The sequence below is a fragment of the Watersipora subatra genome, chromosome 3 (assembly GCF_963576615.1).
Source record: "Watersipora subatra chromosome 3, tzWatSuba1.1, whole genome shotgun sequence".
Lineage (NCBI taxonomy): Eukaryota > Metazoa > Bryozoa > Gymnolaemata > Cheilostomatida > Watersiporidae > Watersipora > Watersipora subatra.
The window spans coordinates 66,335,482-66,362,982 of record NC_088710.1 but is presented as its reverse complement, the minus strand read 5'-3'; the positions used below and the strand labels follow the sequence as shown (position 1 = coordinate 66,362,982).

Below are 27,501 nucleotides of genomic sequence, written 5' to 3'. Positions count from 1 at the left end.
AAAGATAGAGTTAAAAATATAAACTTTAAAACAGACGACCAATCGCTAACTATAGATTAAAATATCCAGACGATAAGGACATGTGCCCAGACCATAATGATAACGCACACCAAGTCTATGAGGACATGTGCCCAGACCATAATGATAAGGCACACCAAGACTATAAGGACATGTGCCCAGACCATAATGACAACGCACACCAAGACTGTAATACATGTGCCCAGACCATAATGATAACGCACACCAAGACTATAAGGACATGTGCCCAGACCATAATGGTAACGCACACCAAGACTGTAATGCATGTGCCCAGACCATAATGATAACGCACACCAAGACTGTAATACGTGTGCCTAGACCAAGCTTAATGACAAATTCTTTGTAAAAGCACAAGAAAGTCAGGGCAAAACATCTAAGTTCAGTTCTTGACAAAAAGGTTGGGGGCAAATAAAATGGGCAGGTCGTCCAAGTATTCCTTTCTATTTTGATAAAAAGCTCAATTCCAACATATAAAAAATTTAAATGTAGAGGTCAAAAGAAATAAGATAAAAGGTACTTATACGCTTGAGCATGCATCAAGTACTACAACAATGGTGGTAAAAATACATTACAGAAATTAATAAATAACTCGCTATCTCTACAAACAATAATTACCTAGAGCAAATAAAATGATGATTGCTTTAAACCTGAAGGTACCAAAGCTATTGCAAAAGGTTGACTGTGATAACCTGAGCTCGGATTGTGCAGGCAAGATTGGGACAAGTAGAGTCAATCAATGCAGAATTTCAACTTATAATTTTTCTAACCAATACACAGGGTGGCAGGGAGAATGCGCCTTCAAGCAACAATGAGTGAGAGTTGGTCATATAAAAAGAATACCTTAGACCAAGTGAAACTGACATATCTTAACTTATGACGAAGACTGCCAACTTAAATAATAAAGAGGGAGATAAATGTCAAGTACCATAATGCTATCAGCGAGTGACAATGAACCAGAGAGCATAAAATGTCTAAATTAAAATGACTCTTTTTTAACACTTGAGAAGAGTTAACAGCGAGGAGGTGAAGCGCTGGATTGGCTAGGAGCGGTAGAAAATTATTCAACGGAGTAACAGTCCAGGGCAGTTGAGAGAACTCAGCTCTGGTAAAGAGATTGGTGGAGCTCTTCAGACGCTGCCGCGAGCTCTCCGATGAGAACAACCCATGAGTCAGCCATAGTTGAGTAGCCTTCGGCGGCAGCCTTGCTCAGACTGTGTAAGCAGAAAACCTCTGCGCTTTGGAGGAGCTGCAACACAACAGACGAGCTCCGAGTTTACTTAATAAAAGAACAATAAGAGGAAGACGAAAGGGAACCCTGTTTTTGTAAAGGGCGGTGTAATGCTATGAACACATGACATCACATTGCCTATTAGTGGGTAAGTGAAGTGTCAGCACTTGTTGAAGGCAGCAAATGTAAATTTAAAACAAATGCAATGTACAAGTGCTACAGGTGCTTTCTGGGAACCTACCAGCTCCGTGAGGGACAGAAGGTAACTAGCAGTGTATTTGACCCTGATATAAAAGGAGTCTGTTGGGGAGACATGTTGCATCTGTCGGCTCATCTGCAACACACCATCATCCATACTAGTATTCACTGACTAACAGGATAAAACACTAACTAACAGGATGAAACATTAGCTAACTGGGTGAAACACTAGCTAACTGGGTGAAACACTAGCTAACTGGGTGAAACACTAGCTAACTGGGTGAAACACTAGCTAACTGGGTGAAACACTAGCTAACTGGGTCAAACACTAGCTAACCAGCTGAAACACTAGCTAACTGGGTGAAACACTAGCTAACTGGGTCAAACACTAGCTAACCAGCTGAAACACTAGCTAACTGGGTGAAACACTAGTTAACTGGGTGAAACACTAGTTAACTGGGTGAAACACTAGTTAACTGGGTGAAACACTAGTTAAGTGGGTGAAACACTAATTAAGTGGATGAAACACTAGCTAACATAAAACCTGTAATTGAATCCACCTCTATTTGAATGCCCCCTCTAATTGACAGCCACTACGAGAGAAGGGTAGAAAAATAGAGCTCCACTCTCTATTTGAACACCACCTTCATTTGACCACTACTTTGACTATCATTGATCTTAAAGAACTCATAATATCAAGTGATCAGTGAAAAAGTGTCCACAAAATCGTACTGATAATGAATCGTTTACATTAATAACAATCAATTCCCTCATTGTCCTTTTAAGGACAATGAGGGAACTGTTCTTTTTCATGGCAACTCCAAAGCTTTTCGCATTCTTTTAGTAAAAACTTTGAAAGTAACACCATAGAAATAATTAATAACGGTCTCAGGCTAATAGAGTTCCTTGTTTAACGAGGTCTTGATACTTCGAAGTACATGTACCTATATAACAAATGGTTAAAATTTACGTCAGTAAACGAACTTCGAAAGCAATACCATAGAAATACTTAATAACTGTCCCAGGCTAGTAGTAGTTCCTTGTTTAACACAGTCTTTTTACTTCGAAGTAGCCTACATATATGAAAAACGGTTTAAATTTACGATGGTAGATGAACTTTCAAAGCAACGCTATAGAAATAATTACTAACTGTCTCAGGTTAATACTCTACAGGATGAATTTATTCGCGGAGTTATATTTCGCGAAAATTGTCTTTTCATGCATATTCGCGGATGAATTTATTCGCGGCTGAAAACTGCCACTCTCTAGGAAAAGTTTACTCTATTGCGGCTAGTAATAGTTATTCCTACGCATGCGCACACCGCGTGTTCCGGTTTATATTTAGCTTACAACTGCAAGGCGATCACGCTATTCTACGGTAAACAATTTTGCTGCGTCCAGAGGTTTTCACGAATATTCATCGCTTTGGAGGCCTTTGATAAGCCAACAACTTGTGGTAAGTAATGAGTTTTTGGCATTTACTAAATTAGTTGAATTTTACTTTGGTTCTTCGGTAAAACGCAATACTAATTTTTTCCATCCCTACTGCTTCATTATTTGCTTTAGTGAGAGATAGAGATTTTTCATCATACACCGAAGAACAATGATTACAAGGGTGGTAGATGTCATTCTTAGAAGATCACTAATCATTCAGAGAGGTTTGGCAATTGAGGTTGAAGTGACCGCAGCTACTTATGAGAATATACAGTCAAACATGGATAACTCGCCCACTGATAGCTCGAACACATGGTTAATTCAAACGGTTTCTTTGGTCCGTTCCCACGTAATGATAAATTGCTATAGATAACTCGAACTCGACACTGTTAATTCGAACTGTTTTTTGCCCAATGGCTACCGAAACAGTTGTTATCGCTTTAGAAAATCACTTTATTCAAAGTCATAGAGGTAAACCTCATCTTTTCGTAATTCATAAGCGTCGTTATTACCACCATCGGCAAAATATTTTTGTCAACGACTTTTTAAAGGTTTGGTGAAATTTGATTTATACTGCTATACGATGAATAGCACGGGCTAGCCGGGTCATGCGCGCAAGGATTTTCGCCACGCACATACAAAACAAAAACAGCATGTTGTCTTTGTTTTGTATGTGCGTGGCGAAAATCCTTGAGTGCGTGACCCGGCTAGCCCGTGATGAATAGTTTTCCGACGTTGATTCCGTGTTGAATCAACGTCGGAATGTTGAATGTTTAAAACGTCTTAAAAATGGTTGTTATTGAACGTATACGTTGTCTTAGCTAAAAAAAACTATTCATCGTTTGACCTAAACACAGAATACGTGTGTACATTCAATAAGTATCTATTCAAACAGCGTGAGTGATATACAATGTACCGTAAAACCTCGTAAAACTTTTAATTGAACTGCCTCGGAGTGTTGCTACTAACGAATCCCAGGTAAAGTAAGGTAATCTTTGCATAAACTTCAAGAACAATCGGCAAAATTGATCGTGGGTAAAACGCTCCAAGGAAAAAAATGTCTTTTCTTTTGAGCATTTCAACAACGATCAAGTTTTGCCAATGTCAATCTAAAAAAACGTCCTGGCAATAACATCATCTCAAACAACAAACCAATCTCAAGTGATAGAAAAATCTTTATACTTTTTGATAAAAACGTTTTAAACTTTACATTAGAAGCATTTAATTTGAAACAAGCCATTTGTGCTTTTGATTTATATTATAGTTTGTATATGTACATGTATCTACTAATAAATAAGTAAATACATGGACTTGTGACAGTGCTCTGATAACTTGAACGCTCTGATAATTCGAACACTTTTGCTCGGTCCCGTGAAGTTCAAGTTATCCATGTTTGACTGTATCTGTTTTTAAAAAAGGAACAAAAACGCCTTTACGAGCACAAATCTTTGGCCAATCGGCAGAACTTTGCAATAGTAAGCCACGAGGAGAGTTCTGATGATAACTTCCTTACCAGCCATGTAGTGGCGAGAGAATCGCCTTCCAACACCTACCCAAGACAGTGACAGCGACAGAGCTGCTATTACCAAAATAACTAGCCAGAAAGCACCATTACACGCTATTATTCACATATCAAGAGTACCGGTTTAATTTTATTGCTAGACAACCGCCACATGGACTAAACTGTTTATATTTACTCCATTCATCGTTTGTAAAATTTTATTTGTATTTGAAATATTTTATTTGCACACTCAAGTTTGTAATAAATTATAATATCTATACATGAAATAAAATATATAATTTAATCATGTTTGCTACAGCGATGTCAAGAAGTTGTTGTCGATGAAGGGGTCTAGGTTGACTGGTTGCCTCTCTGCCAATATTCCTGCCTTGATGAATATTACAACTTGTCTCTAGTTTTCGTAATCGGAGTAGGTTGTTTCATTCTCAATCTGCAGTAAACACAAAAAAGAAAAAATATTAACAAGTGTTGAAAAAGTACAAAAACAATAGCTGAAGTATTTGATGAAAGCGATCAGTTTTTAAACAAAAGAATTAACTAATGCAGTTATTTATGGAAAAACATATCTGCACTGCAAATCAAATACATACCATAATGTCCAGATCAGAATCATGATCGTCCTTGACTTCGGTATTAGAGATTGATGGAGTTGATTCTAATGTAAAAAGATTAAGAGAGCTTTTTTGCTATGCTGAAGCCATGCCGAATAACTTGTAAAAACCTTCAATAATTTTGTAAAGTTTGACGCAATGGCAATAAAGCTCGAAGCCTGGCGATGAATTTAAAGAAGTTTTGGAACTCGGCTACGTTTAGTACTTCTGCCTCGCGGCTATTTTCGCGATGACGCCATTCTGCATATCTTGTGACAACCTCGAATAATTTTGTAAATAAATGTGATGCATTGCCAATGGTGTTAGCTCAAAGCTCAGGCAATGATTTTAAAAATGTTTTGGAACTCAATTACGTTTAGTATTTACATTAAAAACTAGGCTAGCGACTAGTTTTCAATTTGATGCAGTAGTTATTCTCTCTTGTGATTAAAAATAGAACTAATTATTCACTGAATTTTATAATTCGCGGGATTGACTGTTCGCGAAATCGCAAATTTTTATGACCAACGAATATTTTCATCCTGTAGGGTAGTAGTTCTGTGTTTACCGCGGTTTTAATACTTCGAAGAACATGTATATAAAAAATGGTTTGCAAGGTTTGGGCCAAAGGTGCTACATTTGGCCAAAGGTGCATTAATTTGTGCTACATGCAGCGCGTAAAGGTTTTGCTCAGCCAAAAAATTGTTTGGACGCTAATATCAACTAGTTCAGCAGGGCAGAAGAAGAGTTGAAACCAGCAAATATTGTGGAACGTATTGGACAGCCAGAAGATGTTTGGCCCATCGAAAGCAACAATCAGAAAGCAGTTATCCGAGCAAACGATGGAAATATTTTTTTTAAAACGTTAGTTTTGTTTTTGCATGAAATATAAGTGTAGTTCGTTTATGTCACTTGCTCATGAATGTATATATATTTGTATCATTTGAAAGATTATCATTATATAACTTTAAATATGCAGATTTATAGCATGCTATTTCACAGCATCCTTGTGGCTATCTTAACATGGCTTACAATGGATCGACGCCCAAAACTCCTCTCTTCTATTGCACATAAAAACTAGTTTTGGCTGCAAACTGTAGCAAACATATCAATGGGTACAATGAGCTTTTATGCAACATTGTTAAATATATTTATACAATTAAAATGTAACTTCAAATTTCAAATGACAAAAAAACTTGAAAATATCAACAAATTACAACGAAGGACAGGCTATAATATCATCGCAGATCAATTGCAAGCAATAGATATCAACCGGTAGAGATATTTCACGGTTTCTTTGTTTGTTTGTATTTTCATCAGAGAATAAAAAAAATGGAGTAATGGAAAAATCAATCTATATTTAATGATGAGGGCCCACATGCACAATAGCATAGCTAGTCGAGGTGCAGAGCCCGGGTAGACAGTCAACAAAAACAAAAGTTCATTTACTAAAAAAGCTATGTCAGAGAGTCAAGGAGCCATTGTTTTAGAGTAGTTCGAAAAACAGTGTGATTTCCAATCCGCCTTAATCCGACCGGCAGTCCGTTCCAAGCAGCCGCCAGCTGGTAAGCACAACGCCTGTGGCCAACAGCGGAGGTCGAAGGTAGCAAGGGAAGAGAAAATTGAGAGTTTCTGGTATCATAAGGTGGATCTGGCTTAGATTTAATATAGCTTTTAAATTCAGAATGAGCCAATGTGCAAATACGTAAAAGATATAATTCATGAATAGGTAGAATATTTGCTTTTTTGTAAAGATCAGAAGTATGATAGGTGGGGGTTTATTAAAAATTATTCTCAATAGTCGAATTTTGAATTACCAAAATTTTATTTAGGTGACTCCGTGGTGCATTTCCCCAAGCCTCAATACAATAGATAATTTTACTGTTGATGAGACTGTTGTAAAGCAAAATCAAAACATTTCTAGGTAATAATCCTGATGCTATATAAATCAGACCCAAGCTTTGTCTAAGTTTTGAACGGAGGCTGTCAATATGGTCTTTCCAGCTTAGTGAGCTATCAATGATAATTCCAAGAAATTTAACGTTATCTGAGTAATTCAGTTGTCTGACATTTAAATAAACCACTTCGTTTAATTGAAATCTGTTTTGGGGGTTTTTAATTATCGTATAATTAGTTTTATCTACGTTTAACGTCAGTTTATTAGCAAAACACCAAAATTTTAACTTCTCTAGGTTCAAGTTGATTTGAGCCATGTCTCTATTTAGACTGTTACTCTCAAAAAATAAAGTGGTATCGTCTGCAAACAGAATTGTTTCAAAAGAATTTGCGCTTTGAACTAAGTCATTGATATAGAGGAAGAATAAGGTAGGACCCATGATAGATCCCTGGGGTACCCCACAGGTAATGTTTAGAGACTGAGATGTGACTTTGTTTACATTTACACATTGTGTTCTAGTAGTTCTTGATGCATATTTATTAAGAGATCTTTGAAAAGTTGGAGGTAAGTTAGCAGATTTTATTGCATCCAAAAATATTAATATCGCTCCACCGGAAAAAAAGAGCAAAATATAGGCGACACTCGGTTCGCCCATAATAGGGTTGAATTGATCTTCCGAAAATTCTGACGAGCCATTTGAAAAATACACTGCCAGCCTCTATTTGAACGCTGCCTCCAATTGACCGCCACTATAGAAGAAGGTTGAAAATAGAGCGCCATGGTAATTGGGTAAAACGTTAACTAATTGGGTGAGAGACGAGCTAACTATTAGGTACTAGAACAGCTAGGATCATGCCTAAGAAAGGAGCATGGAGTAAAATGCAGATGGAACCATGTCAACGAAAACAACATAGAGTAAGAAATACCTCTTGAATTTGATCAGCGTGATCTCTTATCTGGGAGGAAATGTTTTCAACCTTCCCACTGTCACCATCGCTGGCAGCTGCCTGAAGGGCTGCCAGTAAGCCAGTGTCAACGCTGCTGCCGAACAGCTCCGCTGCACTTGTTATAGTGTGCTGTATCAGCTGTGGAAAATCATGTATAACAAAATATCTAGAGAGAAACCCTAGGCTGTTATCACCAACATCACAAGACAAACAGGTAAACTGTTACGATCAGCTTACCTGGCGTCTCAGGTTATGTGTGGAGGTCTGACAACTGGATATAGCAGATTCCAAAGCCCCATCAGAGTTCTACAATCATGCAGGGTACGAGAATACAACAATAATTGTCTTTGCGTCAATCTAAAGCTGCAGACATTTGTAAAGTGGTCTAATGTAATGTTGCAGATATATAAGAAGTATGTTATAATCAGTTACGCATATACTACAGTGTTAGTTATGACCAGCTACACAGTAACTACAAGGTTAGTTATGACCAGCTACACAGTAACTACAGGGTTAGTTATGACCAGCTACACAGTAACCACAGGGTTAGTTATGACCAGCTACACAGTAACCACAGGGTTAGTTATGACCAGCTACACAGTAACTACAGGGTTAGTTATGACCAGCTACACAGTAACTACAGGGTTAGTTATGACCAGTTACACAGTAACTACAGGGTTAGTTATGGCCAGCTACACAGTAGCCACAGGGTTAGTTATGACCAGCTACACAGTAACTACAGGGTTAGTTATGACCAGCTACACAGTAACTACAGGGTTAGTGATGACCAGCTACACAGTAACTACAGGGTTAGTTATGACCAGTTACACAGTAACTACAGGGTTAGTTATGGCCAGCTACACAGTAGCCACAGGGTTAGTTATGACCAGTTACACAGTAACTACAGGGTTGGTTATGACCAGCTACACAGTAACCACAGGGTTAGTTATGACCAGCTACACAGTAACTACAGGGTTAGTTATGACCAGCAACACATACAGTAGATGCTTCTATAATGTATATAACGTAAACCTCCTATAACGTAAATTCCAGACAACGTAAAAGATTTACGCATACAACTTTAGGTGTCAAGTAGAGGCAACTTCTCAAATTCGATTGGAATACTAACATCTCTCACTGCATTTGTGAAAAAAACATGAAGTACGTATAGCATTATATTTATTATATATACAACTTCATGACATGCTAGTTTGTCATGAGAGATTGTCAGATGTATCGATGAAACACAGAATAGGTAGCTGCGTAATCGTTAATAAATACTTAAAGGCGATTGATTGGTGCAGGTGTTAGTTGTAGCATCAGTCTACCAATCTGAATGTCATGAGTTGGGAGCTTTGCCGAAATATCTTTTATCCTAACCTTGACCCCTAGTTACAGATAGACGGCGAACGGGTTTTTGTTTTGCTTTATTGTAAACATATAAAACATTGGTTGTTAGTTTTACTTTCCAGAACAGACTTTGCTGTCTCAAAAAATGAACAAATTGTTGTAAATGGACGTTGAATATGTGCGTTCCCCATTCAACATTGTAAAATTACCGCAATCATGGTCTATCAAACCAGTTAAATTGATTGGAAAAGGGAGATAAGTTGTTGATGCAAACTAATAATATTACAGTTACGGTACAGCTAACAAATTAAAAATTTAAGTTTAGTTTTTCTTTTTGCGTGGCCAAAGAGGTGAATTTGGAAAAACCTTGGAACAGATTAAGTAATTTACATGCATTTTACTGTTTGTATAACATAAAATCTCTATAACGTAGACATTTCCGGAATGGATATTTACGTTGTAGGAGCGTTAACTGTGTGCTACAGCCAACTGACCATTGGTAGCCTAGCAAGTTGATCGACTTCCTCCTCGCACTTCTGGCACATGAGGATTATAAGTTCTCGGTGCTCGTGTGGCGTGTAAGCTGAGTCTGTGAACTCATGCACAAACTCGTCAACCAATGAGAAACTCTCCTTCGCCTTGTTTATGGAAGTCGAGTCACCAGAGAGAATGATGCACATTTCGAGGGCATCCTACAAAATTGAATAGATACTTCTCAGAGGTTTTGCCTTCAATTTCTAATAAGTGGCTAATTTATTCTAAATCAAAAAACAAACCCAGAAGCCTTCTACATACAATACTTTGTTCAACCTCAAGTAAAACTTACTCTATAACACAAGAATAAGTGACTATTGAAGATAGTACAATCAAGGTACATGAGCGGGTTAAAACCTCAAGTTGAAGTTGAGCTATGGACAAATTTTGTGAGAATCACAAGTACATGCAGTCATAACTTAACATACGAGTGTCCCACATATGTGAAATTTGAGATATAAGGAAAATGTCGTGCGAATATTTGCCTTGAAATACAAGACACATTTAAGATACGAACATAAGAGACGGTTCTCGATACGGTCGCTAGGTGGCCTAGCCGAGTATACGAGAGACCGCTTACGAGAACGGCATCACTCGGTCTTTCCCATCGGATCAGTTTGAAAGTTCAGCTAAGATGTAGGAGAAAGCGAGGCAATAAAAGCCAAGCAGGTAGATGATAAAATAAAACTAAGACAAAGTTAGAAATAGGTCAAGTGTAAGATTAAAACTCAGTTTCAAGCGTGTGCATAGTAAGCTAAGTTCATTTAAGTTAAATTAAAAGTTATTTACGTAGCGTCACCAAAGTGTAGCGTTATCAAAAGTATTGCCCTCAAGTCTCTCTCACACAGCTGTTAGCCACTACCGTCTGCCTCAAAGGTCAGAACTCCATACAGTACTGTACATAGCAATGTTACGTTTTATTGAAGATCATAACCACTAGGTAGGCATTTGTTACTTTGTGAGCATAAGTGGTGAATTTGCACAATTAAAAACATGTTTTTCTAACGTAATACCTTGCTTTTAGGTGCTTTTTCAGAGAAAGGAAATGGATTAACTTGTATCTAGTTATTTTATAAAGAAAGACTTGAGAAATGAGAGAATTGACATACGAGCTCAGACCTGGAACGCAGTCAGCCCATACGGCGAGGTAAGACTGTAGTAACTTCCTAGCTTACACATGCGGCTACATGAGGTACAATCATATGATCGTGTGATGTATGAGATAACCATATAGTAGCCGAGCAACTACGAGTGCGTGAAACATTATAGCATGAGAACTAAGGCTATACATAACATCCTACACTGTGGGCATTTAGGGCTTTGCACAAGATCTTCTCATGGTCATCTGTATTAGCACAGGCGGCGTAGCAGACGATATCGATGATCTCTTCGAGGCCCTTTTTCATGAGGGAGACTATAGTAGACCGGATATCTCTGGAGAGGGTGCTGGTTGGGTGGCGAAGGCATATCTAAAGGATAAACAGATCAACGTGTCAAACATGAAGATAGTGAATGTAAATAAGTTTCCAGCAACATGAGTGAACTTTGGAAATGATACGGTTGAAACTCACTCTCAAACATCCGTTTATCATACCTCCTTTTTGCCACACCTCATGTGTGTGTCACATTTCCCCTTTGTCTAATCTTTGTGTCACCTCCATAGTGTCACACCTTATTGCCCCATACCTTTTTTGTGTTACACCTTTTTGTTACAACTCTTTTTGTCATAACTACTTTGTGTACCAGATCATGTGTGCCACATCCTCTTTGTGTTGCACTTCCCTTTTGTCACACCATTTAGCCATACTTTATGTCACACTTGTGTGTCACATCTCCATTATGTCACACTCTCTGAGTGTTCCACATCCTTTCCGTCACAGCAGGTTATCAGACACACAATCAGTCATATTGAGTTATATGTTTTGTGAAGGCTATCACACAGAAGTCTATAACTCACAGCAAACCGATTTGCTTCTGTAAAGAGGGCCTTAAACTTTAGCTATAGAAATACCTACCTGGGCTTGAAGAGACTGTAATAAGGCAGCCACATAAGCAGCCAACCCAGGGCTGGGCTAGATACGCTCACACACCCAACTATCAGACCTTCTACTCACCTTACAGCCTGTCAGATATATAGCTGTGCTCTTCTCCAAGAAATTTCGCAAACATGCCATTTTAGCGGCATCAAGTTCCTTCTTCATGTCCTGAAACGGAGCAAATTGGCAGCAATTGACCAGCAAAAGAAGATGAGGGTGACTGCAATTAAGTAGCTGTTCATATGGTCATGTTTTTCATTGCTATCACCTTGTGCTCTGATGATAAATATAGTTGTTTATTACCTTTTATTACATTATATTATGAACAATAAACAGTGCAGTAAACTATGATGGTAAAAGACACACTTCAAACATTGATTGTAAGACAATCGTGGAGCTAAGATGAAAATGTCCAAATCCATCATCTTTTTACGTCATCAAGCCGTTTGCGCATGTGCTCGTTCAAGAAAAAGCCGCCATATTTGTAGAAAACGATCGTTATTCTTTTATTTAATAGTACTTTTTGGTGTAGTTTTGATACTATAATAAAAAATTGCAAACAAAAGCATCGTTTTCGAAAATTTATTGCAAAAGCTTCATGTTTTTAACGATAAAATTGTCTATAGAGATGGCCGACAACGATAAAATGACGTCACGAAAAAATGAAGGTTTGGTTTCATATAATTGGCATACATTTGACAGCCATGTATAAGTTCTGGATAATGCAACTATCTCGGTACAACATATAGCTTGTGGATAGAATAATGTTACATGTTACATTCTTTTACTGGACCCCAAACTTGTCCACAATGGCTATAATTACACTGTGGTTGTGTTTAAACAGTGCATAAATGATTTAAAATGAATTCTAAAAACATTCTAGGATTTTTTTTCAAGGTAAGAAGAACTTTTGTATGTCTTTGTAATAACTGTGAAACAGGTTTGTTAGTTTTTAGACGATTTATTTAGTTTTGGCAGGATTTATAAACATGTTAGAGTGCATCATAAACTAGTATGAGGCAGTAACTCTTTTAATAATCAACTTAATTAAATGCGTTGAGCTGACTTCATGATAAGCTCAGGATGCATACATTAAAGACCTCTATTCTTCTTTCTTGCCTTTAAAAAAAGTAAAAGCGTTTAACAACATACCAACTGCCTCTCTCCCGTCACCTTTCCAAACTCCGCCATCTCAGCACCAAAGCTTGTGAAGTTGTTTAAAAAATCTGTGAAATTAGTAACTTTGGTCAAGAAATCCAGTTTGCTGTTGACCTGCAACAAACGCCAGCAGTACAAACCTTACAACAGTAACATAGAGTCATTAAACCTCTGACCTATTTAAAGATGTGATCGCGTTAAAAAAGTCGATCAAATGAAATTACGACCAATAAAAGACTAAAACATCAGCTACAATTTTATGTCATTTTTGTCTTTGTAGACTAACCCTGTCCAGAGATATAAGCGTTTGAATGAGGCCATCTTTTAAAACGCTCAGATTCGACAGGGTGCTTCATACGTGTGATACATGTGAAAAGAGTCCACGAGCGATAAATATAAAATCTCTTCATTAGCCAATCATCAGCACAAAATTTTTATATAGGTCATATTAAATTTTATCGCTTGTAAACCGGGTAGTCTGTGATTTCGAAGATTCTCGTTGGTAGGGATTTTACTCCATTACTAGTCAGTTACACGCATTGATTAGTAGTAGATTCTAGTAGCTACATGTATCGACATCGATATTTAATTTACTGAATTAAATTAATTGACAACGTTAAATTCTAATTACTGCACAGACAGGTTTTATTGACGTTTTATTGACGAACAACAGAATTGTAACAATGCTCAGTTCAGCGGTAACTCAAAGTTTTCTGAGTGTCAGGTGATTAAAGATTGGGACAGAAAGTTTATGGTTAGAGCTGACAGGCGTCAGCAGCGCAGCGTTATGCTGCAGAGTAAGGTAGGAGAATGGAGGTAAATTTATCTTTAACCTTGATTATCCTATACATACAGTCAAACATGGATAACTCGTCCACGGATAGCTCGAACACATGGTTAATTCGAACATTTCCTTTGGTCCGTCCGTTCCCACGTAATGATAAATTGCTATAGATAACTCGAACTCAACACTGTTAATTCGAACTGTTTTTTTGCCCAACGGCTACCGAAACGGTTGTTATCGCTTTAGAAAATCACTTTATTCAAAGCCATAGAGGTAAACTTCATCTTTTCGTAATTCATAAGCGACGTTATTACCACCATCGGCAAAATATTTTTGTCAACGACTTTTCTAAAAAGTTTGGTGAAATTTGATTTATACTGCGATACGATGAATAGCACGGGCTAGCCAGGTCACGCGCGCAAGGATTTTCGCCACGCACATACAAAACAAAAATCGCATGTTGTTTTTGTTTTGTATGTGCGTGGCGAAAATCCTTGAGTGCGTGACCCGGCTAGTGATTCCGTGTTGAATCAACGTCGGAATGTTGAATGTTTAAAACGTCTTAAAAATTGTTGTAATTAAACGTATACGTTGTCTGAGCTACAAAAAACTATTCATCGTTTGACCTAAACACAGAATACGTGTGTACATTCAATAAGTATCTATTAAGAAAGCGTGAGTGATATACAATGTACCGTAAAACCTCGTAAAACTTCTAATTGAACTGCCTCGGAGTGTTGCCAGTGAATCCCAGGTAAAGTAAGGTAATCTGCATAAACTTCAAGAAAAAACGGCAAAATTGATCGTGGGTAAAACCCCAAAAGAAAAAAATGTCTTTTCTTTTGAGCATTTCAACAACGATCAAGTTTTGCCAATGTCAATCTGAAAAACGTCCTGGCAATAACATCACCTCAAACAACAAACCAATCTCAAGTGATAGAAAAATCTCTATACTTTTTCATGAAAACGTTTTAAACTTTACATTAGAAGCATTTAATTTGAAACAAGCCATTTGTGCTTTTGATTTATATTATAGTTTGTATATGTACATGTATCTACTAATAAATAAGTAAATATATAGACTTGTGACAGTGCTCTGATAACTTGAACGCTCTGATAATTCGAACACTTTTGCTCGGTCCCTTGAAGTTCGAGTTATCCATGTTTGACTGTATATTCTAAACTAATGGTAATAATTGTAGAACTCATGAATACATCTACTAATAAGTAAAATTATAACTTTTTGCTAACACGAATCATCGTTTCATAACTTTTTAATTGTTTCACAACTTTTTATCGTTTCACCTAGCTATAACATTTCCTTAAAAGTTTCTTTGGCAGTTATAGCTAGTAAATTATATTTATGATTAGAATTTATGTTCATTTCTCACTTTTAGAAAGTGAGGAAAATCAATTAATCAATGCTCATCATCAACTCTCAGAAACAAAGCTTCGAATTGTTGGCTTAGCGTACTTATGTTTTTGTAAACATTTATTCATTTTGAAAATTACACTCGCAGTCAATCTAACTCTCAAATTGTAAGCTTTCAGTAGATACGCATTAGAGCGACATACATTACGTTTGTTTTATTATTACAGGATGGTCATGTGGTTCACTAGCAGATCAGTTGTGTCAGTCTGAAAACTGCCATAAATGGCAAAGAGAGACACGAATGTGTGCTGCACAAGCCATGATATGTTTTGTTTGAGTTTGCTGCAGTAGATTAATTTGTCCTATTATGTGAACTGAAACTATGTGAGTGGCCACGACTTGGATGGATGTTTATAATAAAAACTTTATGATGCGATGAAAATCTTTTGGCTTGTAAAAATTATGTAATAAAATAATATTGAAGACAATGCAAAACATGATTTGCAGAACATATTGAATACATCATAGCCCTGTTTCGATCTATGCTGAAATCTTGTCTGATAGATAGGTTTATGAAGTGTAATCAGAGCTGTATTGACAGGTAATTTTTCATAGCTTGACTCAATTCCAACGGACCAAATATTATGTTCAAAAATTTTTATTTTCCACCCTACTAAGTGAAATAGGTGAGTCCACAAACCGCCAACCAGGTGCAAGAATGGCTTTAGTAATCCTTTGCCAGAATCGGTGGGTTAAATGATTTCAACGAAATTGTCGTTGTTTTGCTTTCATTATTTGGGTCAACTCATAAAACAATTTGTTTTGTATTTGAATAAATTAATCGAATGTGACCAGTAAATTTTTTCTACAAATTGATACTAATAAAGTAATAATGACTAGATAACTATACTAGATGACTATACATGCCTTTTTGGATGCAGTTGGTTTCGCCATATATTCGAACATATTCTTTTCAAAGATGGCGGTGGACTCATTTTAATTAGTAGCGAATTTCCGGTGTGGGCAGCAACTGAGAACTTAGCTGATACAAAGACCGCGATGAAATAAGTTAACCCGACAACCTAATTACCGTAGACTGGTAGAATCATAGTCGGTACTCAAATGTTTACACAGCATTAAGAGGAAACTAATATGACAGATTTTTAATTTCCTTTATTTGAGGCGTTTGAGACATTTATAATAATGTATCTGTAGCTAGATTTAAAATTTTATCCTAGCAATCATGAGCAAATACAACATAAAATATATGTCAATAGAGCCGCGTAGGACAAGACTTTTATCACAATAGCCGATGTGAATACGAGAGATAGAGACAGGTTGTATCACTAGTTACATCAATTTGGGCAAGTCTGGGCATGTCTTTTTTTGCTGAGCGTTTTTACCGCGATCAATTTTTTGTCGATTTTAATCTTCAAATATTTTGACAATGAGATCGACTAACACAACAAACAACGTATCAACTGATAGAGAAAAAATACTTTCTTTTAAAATCAACTAAAATTTGCCGCAATCAGATCTTTAAACCGAGAGCACTGGTTTTATCTTCCAAGTACATACCTTGTCTCGTGCCTGCATTATTTCACTGATAATTATAGAATCAGCCAGCACAAGCACCTTATACATAGTGGCCAACAGCTTTCTCATTGAAGGTACAAGATCTTTGCTGAGATGTGAACTTGTTTTCCCCACAATCTGCTCAGCTGCAACAGAGAAGAACCGAGTCATTTCCTTTCATAAACAACTTTTGCCAATGCTAGTGACATAAAACATAGGGTAAGCACATGGTACCTTTGTTAATACATAGTACCAAAAGGGCCTGTAACCACACGGTACCTTTGTTAATACATAGTACCAAAACGGTCTGTAACCACATGATACCTTTGTTAATACACAGTACCAAAAGGGTCTGTAACCACATGGTTCTTTGTTAATACATAGTACCAAAAGGGTCTGTAACCACATGATACCTTTGTTAATACATAGTACCAAAAGGGTCTGTAACCACATGGTTCTTTGTTAATACATAGTACCAAAAGGGTCTGTAACCACATGATACCTTTGTTAATACATAGTACCAAAAGGGTCTGTAACCACATGATACCTTTGTTAATACATAGTACCAAAAGGGCCTGTAACCACATGATACCTTTGTTAATACATTGTACCAAAAGGGTCTGTAACCACATGATACCTTTGTTAATACATAGTACCAAAAGGGTCTGTAACCACATGATACCTTTGTTAATACAGTGAAACATGGATAACTCGTCCACGGATAGCTCGAACACATGATTAATTCGAACATTTCCTTTGGTCCGTTCCCACGGAATGATAAATTGCTATAGATAACTCGAACTCAACACTGTTAATTCGAACTGTTTTTTTGCCCAACGGCTACCGAAACGGTTATTATCGCTTTAGAAAATCACTTTATTCAAAGCCATAGAGGTAAACTTCATCTTTTCGTAATTCATAAGCGTCGTTATTACCACCATCGGCAAAATATTTTTGTCAACGACTTTTCTAAAAGTTTGGTGAAATTTGATTTATACTGCGATACGATGAATAGCACGGGCTAGCCGGGTCACGCGTGCAAGGATTTTCGCCACGCACATACAAAACCAAAATCCCATGTTGTTTTTGTTTTGTATGTGCGTGGCGAAAATCCTTGAGTGCGTGGCGTAACCCAGCTAGCCCGTGATGAATAGTTTTCCGACGTTGTTTCCATGTTGAATCAACGTTGGAATATTGAATGTTTAAAACGTCTTAAAAATTGTTGTAATTAAACGTATACGTTGTCTTAGCTACAAAACACTATTCATCGTTTGACCTAAACACAGAATACGTGTGTACATTCAATAAGTATCTATTAAAAAAGCGTGAGTGATATAGAATGTACGTAAAACCTCGTAAAACTTCTAATTGAACTGCCTCGGAGTGTTGCTCTTAACGAATCCCAGGTAAAGTAAGGTAATCTTTGCATAAACTTCAAGAAAAAACGGCAAAATTGATCGTGGGTAAAACCCCAAAAGAAAAAAATGTCTTTTCTTTTGAGCATTTCAACAACGATCAAGTTTTGCCAATGTCAATCTAAAAAAAACGTCCTGGCAATAACATCACCTCAAACATAAAACCAATCTCAAGTGATAGAAAAGTCTCTATACTTATTCATGAAAACGTTTTAAACTTTACATTAGAAGCATTTAATTTGAAACAAGCCATTTGTGCTTTTGATTTATATTATAGTTTGTATATGTACATGTATCTACTAATAAATAAGTAAATATATGGACTTGTGACAGTGCTCTGATAACTTGAACGCTCTGATAATTCGAACACTTTTGCTCGGTCCCTTGAAGTTCGAGTTATCCATGTTTGACTGTACATAGTACCAAAAGGGTCTGTAACCACATGGTACCTTTGTTAATACATAGTACCAAAAGGGCCTGTAACCACATGGTACCTTTGTTAATACATAGTACCAAAAGGGCCTGTAACCACATGGTACCTTTGTTAATACATAGTACCAAAAGGGTCTGTAACCAAATGGTACCTTTGTTAATACATAGTACCAAAAGGGTCTGTAACCACATGGTACCTTTGTTAATACATAGTACCAAAAGGGCCTGTAACCACATGGTACCTTTGTTAATACATAGTACCAAAAGGGCCTGTAACCACATGGTACCTTTGTTAATACATAGTACCAAAAGGGTCTGTAACCAAATGGTACCTTTGTTAATACATAGTACCAAAAGGGTCTGTAACCAAATGGTACCTTTGTTAATACATAGTACCAAAAGGGTCTGTAACCACATGGTACCTTTGTTAATACATAGTACCAAAAGGGCCTGTAACCACATGGTACCTTTGTTAATACATAGTACCAAAAGGGTCTGTAACCACATGATACCTTTGTTAATACATAGTACCAAAAGGGTCTGTAACCACATGATACCTTTGTTAATACATAGTACCAAAAGGGTCTGTAACCACATGATACCTTTGTTAATACATAGTACCAAAAGGGTCTGTAACCACATGATACCTTTGTTAATACATAGTACCAAAAGGGTCTGTAACCACATGGTACCTTTGTAAGGCTACAAAAGTCTGCCAACAACTCACATGCTTCATATGCTTGCTTGCAGGCTTCAAGCATTTGCTGTTGAATAGATGGATGTTCCGACGCAACTTTCTCCCCAGCACCAATAAATTCAGTTATGGCGGCTTGCACTGATGCGCCAAGGTCATCCACGTCACTTGACTGCGAGTGACGGCCATTATGCACAGGAGAAGACTCAGACTTTTGGTTAACAAGATGAGTGATCTGAAAAAAAACAATTTGTGCTTGGATTTTATTGTGATGTATTGCTTGATTTTACTTGGGTAAAAAATTGCAATTCTTATACTGTCTCGGCTGTTTTTGAGATTTAGAGAAAAGAAAAATACTATATTTACAACCAGTTTAACTACACAAAGCTCAGTATAAAGCATAGGTGACGTAGTGCCTTATTTCTCTAATTGTAGATCAACCAGCAATATATTATCATAAACTATTTACCAAAGACTGATGAAAATACGATGGATCGTAACACCATTCTATCAAATCGTTTTCAAATTGCACAAAATGCCCCATCATAACAATTCAAACAAATGCACATTGCTGTGCATTTAATCTTTGGCCCTGTAGCTAGAAATAGACAAGCAGGCAGTCGCAGAGGGAGTTTAAGACAGCATACCTATCAGCTGCCTCCCTTTTATGCTCTGTCTAAAGGTTTTTCTGAGCAATGCCAAGCAATGCTCAAGAAAAGTCATAAGAACAATATTATGTTTATTGGGTCATATACATGGGCAAATGACCTTCTAAAGATGTAACAACTACAAAGGAAACCCTAGACATAGACAAAAGAGACCATGGACATTTTGGGGCATTTAACAAACTTTCAACGGATGATACCCAAGCAGCAGCTTTAAGTTTTAAACAGGCGAGTTTAAAAGGAGTTATTATATGAATGGCATCAATTATTGCACTGAACCATATTCAATATAATGTCCCCATGAAAACCGCTCAACTTGGTCATAGAAATGTGGCGCCTTAACAACAAGCAAGTTACAAAAACGAAAATGAATTTGTAAACCATGGAAATTTGGAACCCAAAAGACAACAACAAACTACTTTAACACATTTACCTCTAGATATAGTACTGGTATAACCTCAATCTTCATATGTAATATTTCACAAAACAAGGACAACCATACCATCCTTGTTTTAGGGCTGCTATTGCAGTCTGTATCAATTTTGCAAATTGTTTCGTTGTGTTTCGTTATGTTACGTAGGTCCTAGTTCTAATTGTTATGTTATGTTTCGTAGGTCTTAGTTCTAATTGTCTTGTGTTTTGTTATGTTTTTCTGTTATGTAGGTTCTAGTTCTAATTGTTTCATGTGTTGTTCAACAGTGTGGTGCATCGTAACAGACCTAGATATGGATCTCTACTGAAATATTTGTGATGGAAAAAAATGTTAAGCTGACATCGAGCAAATTTCAATACTTCCAGAACTGAACATCGGAATAAATTGTTTGACATTTTGTTTCCATTTTATACGGATTCACTAAATAGCCAAAGAAACACTAATGTTATTTAGACCTGTTAACTGTTAATGCTAATACAACCCAATAGAAGGCACGTCTACAAAGCAAAAAAATGAATATATAAAAGACAATAAAAAAGCTTCTATAAACTAGCATCATAAACACAAGAGTTCAAACACATTAAAAATGTTAATTGAAATAGCAGGTTAGATTGAATTTGTTATTGATTCTTATTTTTCGTGGTTTGTATGAATACAATACAAACCAATTATTTATGTATATATTTAATTCAACTTGCAATATTCATTCATACTAATCGTTGAACTTAAGCTGGAAAGCTATTAATCTAGGAATGGTGATGCTCAATCTTTAAAATCCTGTTGATACTGGCACTGGATGGAGTAGACCAGAGGGAACATCGACTCTCCAAGGGCAAGTGGTATAAATTTGGCAGAGAGGGAGAGGAGGCAAGTGAGTTAGAGAGAGAGATAAAAGGGTTAGGTGAGAGGCAGGTAAACTAGATGATGGCAAAACTCTCAACACTTAATGTTGACAAAAAAAACGACCACGAACACTTAAAAAAACAAAATTCACATTACAGTTATTTGGTATCAAAAGATTCACCATGTCTTACTCTGCTGTGTTGTAGGTGCAAAATATGTGGAAATGTGATTACAAGCTCCTAAAAACTCAAAAACGAACAGTTAATCGCAGCCATCACGACACCACTGTAGATTGGAATCAATTTATGTCTCTGACGTAGTCAAACGATTTGGTTATTGTTTTGACACGCGGTGTTATCACGTGAATTGAAAGGCCAATAAAAGGCTCAATAAAAAACTTCTCGTAGCACTAGTGTATGACAAACACTTCGGGTTTTACCATTTGAAGAGCCCTTACCAAATATAGATGCTCACTAGTTTGCAGTTTTGTTTCGGCTTGGTCTAATCGTCTAGTCGTAATCTGATCATGTGGCCTATACTTCCTGCCAAACAGCGCAAATAATTTCTGCCACATTTTTGGACTATCACAGGTGACCAACGGGCTCGCCATGTTTGTCAGAGGATGATATGCACTCCTTCGAGCTAAGGTTAAACAATTAAATGAATTTTTACAGTGGGTTTTGAGATATCAGTGCTCAAAATGACAGCATTACAATGATGATGAAATAGATGTGTCAGGACAATAGACATGGTTTTATTGAATGCGTGAAGTATATTTGTGAAGATATTTCGACGAATCAGGTGGCATGAAAGTGTAAACAAAAGCCATCTTGTTCAGCTACGACCCATTTCAGCCGTTTTGGAAAGGGATTCCAATCTACGGCAGTTTCGTGATGGCAGCGATTAACTGTTTGTTTTTGAGTTTAAAGAGCTTGTAATCACATTTCCACATTATTTTCCACCTACAACACAACAGAGTAAGACATGGTGAATCTTTAGATACCAAATAACTGTAATGTGAATTGTGTTGCAAGTCAACCTCTAACAGCAAAATAAGAGCACTACTAATAGAATTCTTGAACAAGTTGCAGTTTCTAATTTGATTAAAAATAATAAAAAATGACTCAATAAAATAACTAGGAGAAAAATATGCTTATTACAGTTTCGTAATGATCACTGTAATTTGTCGCATAAGAACAACATACATGTCCATTTTTTCATTTCCCAGCTGCAAAGGCCCATACGAATTGCATATCTTATCCATTTCTGAATCAAAAGAGCCTAGTTACAAAGTCATTGATGATCCTAGGTAGCTGAGCATTAATATTAGAACTGCCTACAAGAAGGACACTCGAGTCGGATTTCAAAAAAGGGCAATGAGACAACGACCAAGACAAAATATCTGGTCATGAAAACACCATACTTATGAAAACCATGAATGCGATAACAGAAATATTATCCACCTTAGTAATATATGCTGAACCGAAGGTGCCTGCCTTTTAAATACAGCGGAACCTTTACTTACAAAAGACTACATATGAAATTTCCAAGTTATGAAACATCTTTTGGTAAAAACTTCGCTTCAACTTATGAAAGATGCTAATAGATATGAATGCCCAAAAAACCTTTTATATTTTGGCCCCATTGTTTGTTTCGTATTTTGGTCCATTCGCTTCGAATTTGGGCTCATTTGTATTCTGTTCGATACAAAAATACAACACGTCTCAGTTTCATTTGCTACAAAGGTCAGTAAACAGCAAGCATTCAGTTTTTGTTCTTGCATAATTTGGGAGTTACTATATATCACATTACAAGTAGGACATCTTTAGTTTCTAGCAATTCAAGTCTGTGTTTTCTGTATGATGATATACAGTTCTTCAGTATATACCAATGTAAATCAATCTTTCCACTACTTATGATTTTAAAAAAATTATTTTGAGCAAAATGTTATACCACACTTTCCATAGGGCATAAGAATGCAGATGTTTTTGTAACTTGTGCAGCCAAAAAATCATTGTCAGCTGCGATTTTCATCCAAGACTGTAAAATTATGATTTGAGACAAGGCTGATTGGTTCCCAGTGGCCATGAAGTTTGAAAATATAACACACCAATTGGGCCTAAGACGAGAATACTTTAGGAATATCTTTTAAGACTCAACTGTAGTTTTGACCTGAAAAATGGACAAAGGGTGAAGGGTATATAGACCAAGAGCTTTAAGAGAGGAGGCTGAGTTTCGACTGGTTATGACATTTGCTCTAGATTTAATATCGCTGCAGGCCCGGTGCTTAGTCTAATCAGTCGCCAACTCACTGCATAGAGCAGTATCTGAGAAAACTAATGACCCAGTGTCACTGCAACATACCTCTTTCTAGTTTCAGGCCAGCCAATTAAAACACACTACATGCACAAGTCTGTAAGGATGATAATCATATCATAAGGCATATCAAGCAAAATTAACTCTAACAAATCAATGAATGAGAGAATATACTCCACTATTTCTGATGTACACATAGACATAGCAGTGTTTAAAAAATAATTCTCTTATTCAACTAGCTATGCTAATAGATGCATCATCTTTAAAGTACGTATCTAATGTTTATATATATAACCTTTTTATAGAAACATATATGTTGCTAGTTTTAGTGGTTGTATATCTGAATGTATTTTAGATTTTTTAGATAATAGATGGCATCTATCATAAAACCAAAAACGAATTACTTTCTGCCACATATGCTCTGTATTATAGACACTAACAAAGAACCAAGTCTCTATTTACTGTTAATATTTGATCTAATCTTCATCATCACCAACACGGTGATCAGTAGAAATCCCCAAAAATTATTTTGTAAATTTGAAGTTTGTTACCTACCACAACTATTAAAATCTAGAGCGTTTTGATTAATGAAAAACCACCAGTAACATAGCCTATGCTAAATACATGAGTGCAATACATAGTGCTGACTAGCATATATCGATAAAAATAAGATAATTCTTATTTTTCCAAATGCTCGATTTATTTAATTAGTTGTACCGTCGACTATTACAGACATTTTTTGTCTGAAAGTTGCTTTGTGTATGGTAGAACACATCACGCAATTTTTCACAGACGCATATTGGGTGTAACACTTGATTTGTAGTGTGCCTGGAAGAATCTCATAAAATAATGATCTACTGTTGTGATGCAACAATTTAATAATGTTCAAAAACTTAATGTCATGACTCAAGTTCGTTATGTTAGCGTGTGTTCGTAGCTTAAGCTGTGATCGTTGATCATATAATATACATAGTTAAAAATGACAATGGGATAAAACAAAACAAACGCCATGCAATTGAGACAGAGACCTGAGCCACTTCAAAACGTGATTTGCAACTATCATTCTTTCTTTTTCAGTAGGCAGAACATTATTTTTGTAAATGTTTGCATGTAAACAGATTGATGAAAATTAGCAATAAAATGCAATTAGGTACTATAAATGAACTGTATTTATCACGTGTACGCCGACTATTTTGACCTCACAAAGGCTGTATGTTTATAACGATGGTAGACCAAATACCTGCTTAAGTAATGGGAAAAGTGTAAACTCTATTGTTTTGGTTCGAATATCCAGAAACTTTAAACCTTCTTTGGACGATAATTCAGCGTAAGCTTTAGAAGAGCTGTCAATCGAATTCATTTTCTCCACTTGCTTTTTAACTGATCACCGTTTCGCCATGTTCAAGAAGAGCAAAACTTAGGAGATACAGATGTAGTTTGGACAACTGAAGACTACCTAGTTATCATTGTTCGTTGCTCTAAACTGCAAAAGCACAGGCTATTTGCTGAAAAAGGAAACGCAAAATTAATGAGCAAGATTAGTTTAATAGTTGAGAAGATAACTCCTGTTTAATTGCATAGTTATATCGATGTTACATCTAAGAACATGTACAACATGTGTATTTCCTTGCAATATTTCACAACAAAGATGTTTCTGTTGATAGGCAGTCTGATTTTTTAAGATACATTCTCATGGTTTATAAGCTGCCTAAGTTTTAGCTGTCAATCTTTGTGCCGCAACTGCTTGTAAGAATTACCACAGAAAGTGTAAAACTGCATAAAGTATGATCTGAATTTATTTAAAAAAATGTTTGATGCATATTTTTTGTGTATGACAATGAAGTAAAATTATTTCTATGTATAATTTCTTTGTAACAATTAGTTGAAAAGCTAGTATATCCTTTTTAGCTACACAAGGAACTGGCTGGTTTTGAACAAGGCAATAGACATTTACTTCGGCAAAAACTAACTTTATTTTCATTGTTTCAAAGTATTATTGTGGTAAAGTTTAATAAATTATGTGCTTGTTGTTGATGAAGTTGCTTTTAAAAATGTTGTTGCTTTACTTCCTTCGCTGTTTAAATTAGTACACCTCTCCTGCATAGGAAATGACTGATTACTTTATGTTTTAACCTTAATGGCGTATAGAAGTTGTTAGGTTTATAACTGCTATAAATCAATAGGTCAGCATTAAGGTCAACTGTTAGAATTAATCTATACTTGGTATTGTTCATGAGTGCTAGAAACATAGAACTTTATGGCATTTATATTATTACTCATTGAATACTTATATAATATGTAACAGGTCGTATCATTTTCAATACAAATGAGGCATCTTATATAGTGCACAATAGGCTCCCAAAGTAAAACTTGTCCATGTGGCTTACACTTTTGATGAAGCTAAGTTGTTTCCAACATTCATGAAATTGTAATGTTTGTAGTGTGCAGTTGCTATGACCTTCCTAAATGTCAACAAATAATACTGTTTAAAACCAATCCATCATCTTTTAAGACAAATTTCTCAGTTTGTTGTGTTGACCATATTGATCAACACCACCTTCGATAAAAAGCTGCATATCAGGTTAAATTGCTTTGATTTCATGTCTGAAAACAGTTTTGAAAATCTGAAAAAATTTTTATTACACAGGGTTAAAAAAGATATTGTGATTCGACCTCATTTGTTTTGAAAATGATATGACCTGTCACATACATGAGCGCTGTGTTGGACATGACTAAGCAGATGAGGTATATCTGTAACCACTCATACCAGCTCTGGTGAAGACAGTAAATTTAGTTAGTCTACTACACTCCTAGTTCTCATTGTATCGCATTACTTACTAGTAATCAGTATTAGTGAAAGATTCTTCTAGAACTTTATTCCTTGTGAGGTCATAAGCCATGCAATGAATCTTTGTAAGCATGTAAAAAGTTGTGCAGGTTTTATTGTTCACTTTATGGCATCAGGACATTTGATGTTCTCAGAGGCTTGTTTCAATGTTAGTAATAAAGGATTTTCACTCATAGCTCCCTAAACTATAGCTTTACTTAGAGGCTACAGGGGAGGATGATTCCACTTTGTAGATGTCACTTCAGATTGGCACATCTCACATCCTGGAGTAATTCTAGCAATTATAGCATAATTTATACCAGGTTTGTGCAAGGATTTTACAAAAGCTGTGCTCAAGGTGTCAGCTCTAAAAGGTCAGCTGCCATGTGGCTTTTATTACATAACTTCTTCAAGTGATTTATTTTTTGAAAAGTTTTATATAAAAAATTTTAAAGGCAAAAATTACAATTATAATACTAAACTATCCATTATCTAGTTTCAGAAAAAAGTACATGTACATCATAGCTACTGTAGTTGTTGATTATGGTTGGAATTGCAGTAGCTGCAGCATGAGACCTTCACACGATTTAGTTGAATAGGGTGCCTTTCGTGTCTTGGTCATTCAGTAAATGAGTGGGTTCCCTACCAATGACGATCTTCGAGCTCACAGACAAGCAGTTTGTAAATGATGACATTTATCATGGCCTATATAAAACTTTAGTGCAGATGATCGGCTAAAAATGAGACCATATACCTATTTACAGCTTATAGACTATTTTCCCATATACCATTACTAGCTGTGCTACCCGGCATTGACCGAGTATTAAAAATCAGCTTATAAACAATGAGAGGTAGTGAGAGTTGCCTGCCACTTGCTATTAGCCTGGCACTTTGCTAATGGATAATTTGAGTAAGGTTACTAATAAGAGCTTAGGCTTCACATGATGTTACGCCATCACGTTGCGTCGTGACCGAAAGCAGTAGCCTATTTGCGCCCATATAGCGACATATATTGCCTAGCAAATGCTATCAAGCTCGTGTGGTTTAGTTAGTAAGGTGTTGGACTGGCAAATGACAAACTACGAGATCGAATCTTCTGCTTTACAAATTCTTTATTCCAAGATTTATTACACTGCATGAATTACATAAAATCCTGCCGTAATTCAGTAGCAGCAACCTTTGGTGGTGTAAATTTGTTCATGTGACTTCGTT

General features: G+C 36.3%; 1 protein-coding gene across 1 annotated transcript; it reads right to left on the bottom strand.

Annotated features, from left to right (window-relative positions):
* Positions 1-469: 469 nt before the first annotated feature.
* Positions 470-24,853, bottom strand: LOC137391247 (alpha-catulin-like). The gene is made up of 11 exons (XM_068077661.1): positions 24,703-24,853; positions 19,239-19,440; positions 16,668-16,810; positions 12,928-13,047; positions 11,854-11,943; positions 11,041-11,208; positions 9,700-9,897; positions 8,093-8,161; positions 7,835-7,993; positions 1,509-1,601; positions 470-1,285 (listed from the first exon to the last, which is right to left on the bottom strand). Exons 1-11 carry the CDS (start codon positions 24,820-24,822, stop codon positions 1,136-1,138), a joined length of 1,512 nt encoding a protein of 503 aa, XP_067933762.1. The 5' UTR covers positions 24,823-24,853; the 3' UTR covers positions 470-1,135.
* Positions 24,854-27,501: the final 2,648 nt, after the last annotated feature.

Excerpts from the sequence above, each read along its gene's own strand:
- LOC137391247 (XM_068077661.1), bottom strand. The coding sequence starts at position 24,822 with ATGAATTCGATTGACAGCTCTTCTAAAGCTTACGCTGAATTATCGTCC. Across the intron at positions 19,441-24,702 it reads TTTTCCCATTACTTAAGCAG|ATCACTCATCTTGTTAACCA; the intron begins GTATTTGGTCTA and ends GTTTTTTTTCAG. Across the intron at positions 13,048-16,667 it reads TAATGCAGGCACGAGACAAG|GTCAACAGCAAACTGGATTT; the intron begins GTATGTACTTGG and ends CGTTTGTTGCAG.